The sequence below is a fragment of the Tupaia chinensis genome, unplaced genomic scaffold (assembly GCF_000334495.1).
Source record: "Tupaia chinensis unplaced genomic scaffold, TupChi_1.0 Scaffold000234_1, whole genome shotgun sequence".
Lineage (NCBI taxonomy): Eukaryota > Metazoa > Chordata > Mammalia > Scandentia > Tupaiidae > Tupaia > Tupaia belangeri.
In genome coordinates this window covers 1,364,047-1,368,924 of record NW_006159712.1, presented here as the reverse complement: position 1 = coordinate 1,368,924, position 4,878 = coordinate 1,364,047, and the positions used below count along the sequence as shown (strand labels likewise).

Here is a 4,878-nt window from a genome sequence, read left to right as displayed (position 1 = left end):
TGGTACTTTCTGCCATGTTACAATATTGCTAGAAGACCCTCATCAGATGCAGCCTCTAGATCTTGGACTTCCAATATTCAAAAGCTATAACAAATAAATTTCTCTGTAAATTAGCCAGCCTCAGGCATTCTATTATAACAGCAGGAAAAGGACTAAGACAGAGCTCCAACAAAAACAGAAGAGACCCTCTTTTCTCCTGGATGCAGCTTGAGCAGATGAGCTGAGGGCTTGTCTGAGGCCTGGCACTGTCTGTCTCTGATCTCCACCATGTGGCCTGCATTCCTGAGAGAGCACAGAGGAGATGGACCAGGTGTGCCCCTCCAGGTGAGAGTCACTGGTCCATGAAAGGAAAAGCAACAAGACAGAAGCTCTAGTCACTCATTAGCAGGGCGACGTATTAAGAACTGATTAGGACTTTCTGCTCCTAGGCAGCCATTATTCCAAAAAGCATTTCCCCTCAGTGCCTGACTCCAGCATGCTCGGATGCCCGTCCTTTCCCACTCGTCCTGTGTATGAAGCTCTGTGAGCAGCAGACAGGTGTGGGATTTGATAGAAAGAGGCCAGTCTCTATTGACGCAAGGATGACAATTGTCTCAAGCGGATGAAGGTCACTATTAATAATGCATGGGGCAATGGAACTAGGCATCCCCATGTACTGGTTGTTGTGTTTGGTTTTTGTTTTTCCGAAGGACACGGCCTTTTCTCCCTCAAAGGCAGTTTGGATGTTTTGAGTTACTACATATCTTAGTCCCAAATGCGGGTACATGGAAATGAGATGTAAAATTTCCCTTTAATCAGACTCCTAATTGGGACCGTCTTCTTTTTCAAATTAAACTTAATTTTTGAGGTAATTGTGAATTCTCATGTAGTTATTAAAAAAAAGTACAGGAAGACCCAATGTATCCTTTACCTGATTTCCATCAATGGTCATATCTTGCAAAATTGTAATATAATCTCACTCTCCAACTGACGTGAAAGACTCAGAGGTCTCCTGAGACTCCCCTGACCCCAGGAGCGGGAACCTCTGGGAATTGCGAGTTGCTTTTTGGCCAGAAGATTCACCAGATTAAAACAAAAACAAAAACAAACTCGGGCTGTATGGTGATGCAGCAAGATACAGTGAAGCAGCAGCAAAATATGACACTGGGAACCAGCAGATGGTGTAATGGTTATGTTGCCGGACTCCACATAGTTGACCAGGGTTCAAATTCCAGACCCAGTGACTTAAAACTCCCACCAGGCACGTGTGCATGTGTGCCCAAAATCCCGAGAGGAGAATGGAGGAGAATGAATTGCAACATGGCCATCCCCCAGGGGGGTGATTTTTTACTTTCTGTCTCTCTGTCTCTCTCTGTCCCTCTGGTGGCAAGCACATGTGCCCTTATAGCAAACATGTCTCTTAAAAAAAAAACAGTGATGCTCTGGGAGGCAGTCCACATGGGAAGGTATCTAGACCCTGTTGGGATGCTGTCTCTCTCTTTCTCTTTCTCTTGCTGTCTCACTTTTTTATGAGATACGTAAACTTTTAAATAGGTATAGTTAGTATAACTTCTGGAAGTTTCTGAATATTCATGACTTCTTATGATTTCTTATGGTGTTAACAATAACTTCTAGTTTAGCCACCTGCTATATGTCAAACCTTCCTTCAGCTGTCTAAATTCCCTGAAGGGAAGAGATGGTCATTTAAAATTAAAACAAACAAACAAACAAAAACTATGAATCAGAGAAATACAATCTGGCTGAGGTAGAGACAGGTTTCAAACCCAAAGGAGCACCTTCAAATCACAACACCGGAAGGAACTTTGGAAACACCAACCTAACTTCACACCCAGCTCAGGCCTTGCCCTGCTGAATAGTCATTAATCCATGATCCGCTCTGAAAAGCCTGGCAACAGGGCACTAGTTTCCTACACCAGCACCCTCACACACTCTCTCTTCAGAATGCCCTGCCCTCAGCCATTATTAAAACACAGAGCGCTCCAGCTCCCGTACCTGGCCGCACCCGGTCTCAAGGGCATCTGGGCCAGAGGGCCTGAGAGTGTTCGCCTTTGTTTAATTTTAGAGGCTTTGGCCTTAGAGTGTGTATGCTCACATATTCAAAGGAGAGAGAGAAACAGAGACAGTGAGAGACAAAGTGAGAAAACACTTCTCAGCCGGGATGGCCACACCACAATCCCCTCTCCTCCTGGGTATGCAAGCACATGCACCCAGCATGATTTTCAAGCCAGCAGGTTTAGGACTCGAACCACGGTCAACCATGTGGAAGTCCAGTCATGAAACCAGTGCACCATCTGCTGAGTGTTATTTTTCTTTTCTTTTCTTTTCTCTTTCTTTTTTAAAGAGGTTTTACCATAGGGCACATGCACTCACCAGAAAGACAGAGAGACAGAAAGCGAGAAATCACTCCCCAAGGGGAGATTGCCATGCCACAATCCTTTCTCCTCCATTCTCCTTTTGGAATCTTGGGCACACATGCGCTTGGTGTGAGTTTAAGCCACAGCATCCAGGACTTGAACCAGAGTTGACTACATGAGAACCCAGTGATGTAACCATTACGCCAACAGATGGTTCCAAGTGTTTGCTTCTTACAGGTCTCCAAGTGACCCTGCTGTGTCTGCTGGCTCAGGGACCACACTTGAAAGCCTCCACTGTAGGAAAATCCTGGGCATGGGAAAGGTACAGTGGCAGCTGCCTCTAACTTTGCCCTTCCACATCTGTGACCAGCTTCCCAGCAGCTTCCGTGCCATGGTCATGCATCCTCGCCTGCAGGACCACCTTTCCTCCGTGGAGGGCTCTTAGGGTAGTGTGTTCTCAACAGCCTCTCAGTAGAACCCCACCCACTCCCCAGATCCTTTTCCAGCTCTTTTGTGAGGTCAGTTTTTCTTGGAATTATATCTATTGTTCCTTTTCTGATTAAAAATAAAGCAAAATATGACCTTCCTATTATTGGAAATTTAGAAAAGCATCAGAAATAAAAAGGGCAATAAGGAAAAAACTAACTGCCATCTCAATGTTATGTCATGATGCATTTGGTGTATTTCCTGTAGCTGTTTGTTATTTTATATATATTTATTAATAGTAGAATAAAACATATATAGCATTTCAGGTCCTAAAAAAATAGAAAGCAATATTTCTAGATGTGCTGTATAAATGGGAGCTGCTGTTGTTTTTATTATGAAATTCAGAGAAAGAGTTGAGGTTGTCAAGGTTGGCTTCCTGATGGGACAGGCAGGGAGAGCATAGGCCTAGAGGTGACAATCATTACCGTTTTGGGGCTAGACAATGACGCAGCAGGAAACTGGTGTAAGTCAGCCACGTAGAAACAGGTGAGCAAGAGCTATTGCTGGCTGGTCTTGCATCCTCTGAGGCACTAGGGAGCCATTGTACATTCTTGAGCAGGGAATGACCTAAAAGGATTTCCCAAAGGTCAGCCATGCAGTGGAAGATGGAATGGATTGGAGGGGAGAGAGGGAGGGCAGGGAGACCTCGCTGGAGCAACGAAGGGGATCTGTCCCAGATACCTGGTGACTATGTAACGTGTCTGAGAGGGGACGTTTATGTGTAAATCAAAGGACAAGCCAAATGGAGCAAAGAGAATTCTCCAATTTAGTCAATTTATTGAAGCATACACACACAGGCAGGAAATAGGTAAACAATAATCAAATAAGCAAAAGGAGAGGAAGAAAGGGCGGGAAAAACAACACAATAGCACAAAGTCCCAGTAAGGAACCAAACTCTGTGTCCGCAGGAGAAAACTTGAAATGGTCCCGGAGACCAGAACACTCCAGATGACACTCCAATAGGTCAGAAATGCCTTTGCGTTGGCTATCAGCTATTTGGCTCAGTTTTAGCAGGGATTATAAGACAAAAGTTCATACACTTGCAGTGGAGTTCGCATTGCCCAAGAACAACTGTGAATACGATGTAAGCTTTCTCAGGTGCAACGTGTTGACCTAAGGAGAAAAACTGAGGCAAAGTGTATAAAGCAAAACGAGTTTATTTGGGCCAGGCTTGAGGTCGACATCTGGGTACCACAGAATCGAGGTGGCCCTGAATATGTGGACTGAGGTCTTACAGACTTCCAAGTGATTTTCAAGGGAAAAGCCACACATGGGAAGGGGGTTACTGTTTTGAGATCAGTGAGGAGGGTGAACTGATACCACTCTTTGTCATTGGTGTCACTGCTGGCATCAGCTGTTAGCACTCGGACAGGCAGTTCCTGGGCAGACCTCCTTGCAGAAGTAGCCCTTGTGTCTGGCTGCAGTGGTCTCTGTGCAAGGCTGTGATTCTGGCAGAGTCTTTGTGATGGTTTTTGTTATAAGGCATGCTTGTGTGAGAAACACCCCCTTTCCTGCCTTCCCTGGCTCAGGTTAGGATTTAACATGAGTTGACATCAATGACTCCTGACAACCTTCACACATAACAGTGAAAAATATAGACCGGGGCCAGCAGGTAGAATGGTGGTTAAGGTGCCGGATCCCACCTGGCCAACTCTAGTCTGAGTACAGGACCCAGTGGTTTAGAAAAACATGCCAGGCACATGTGCATGTGTGCCCAAAATTCCAAGAGAAGAATGGAGGAGAAGGAATTGCAGTGTGGCCATCACCCCGGAGGTTGATTTTTCTCTCTCCCTCTGTCTCTCTCCGGTGAATGAACATGCCCTTTGGCAAAAGTCTAAAAACAAAATAAACAGGAAAAAAAAAAAGAAAAGAAAAGAAAAGCAAAATATAGATCATGTATTCAAGTGGAGCAGCCCTAGGGGTTCACCCTGTGCCCTGTGGCAAGGCTGTGGTCGGAGTTGGATGGGTCTACTTCTGGGCCGCCAGGATGGAGAGGGACTGGTTGATCTTCACCATGGCGATAATGAGGAGGCCACCA

General features: G+C 45.4%; 2 protein-coding genes across 3 annotated transcripts in view; one reads left to right on the top strand and one right to left on the bottom strand.

Annotated features, from left to right (window-relative positions):
- The window catches only part of KCNIP1 (potassium voltage-gated channel interacting protein 1), a 367,558-nt gene that overhangs the window by 37,065 nt on the left and 325,615 nt on the right, over positions 1–4,878 (top strand). The gene's annotated exons all lie outside the window — the stretch shown is intronic.
- Positions 4,673–4,878, bottom strand: part of KCNMB1 (potassium calcium-activated channel subfamily M regulatory beta subunit 1) — an 8,470-nt gene continuing 8,264 nt past the window's right edge. For both annotated transcript variants that reach the window (XM_006148353.2, XM_006148354.2), the window contains exon 4: positions 4,673–4,878. This exon is cut by the window's right edge and continues 224 nt beyond it. In XM_006148353.2, the coding sequence (XP_006148415.1) occupies positions 4,809–4,878 (70 nt within the window). In that variant the 3' untranslated portion in view covers positions 4,673–4,808.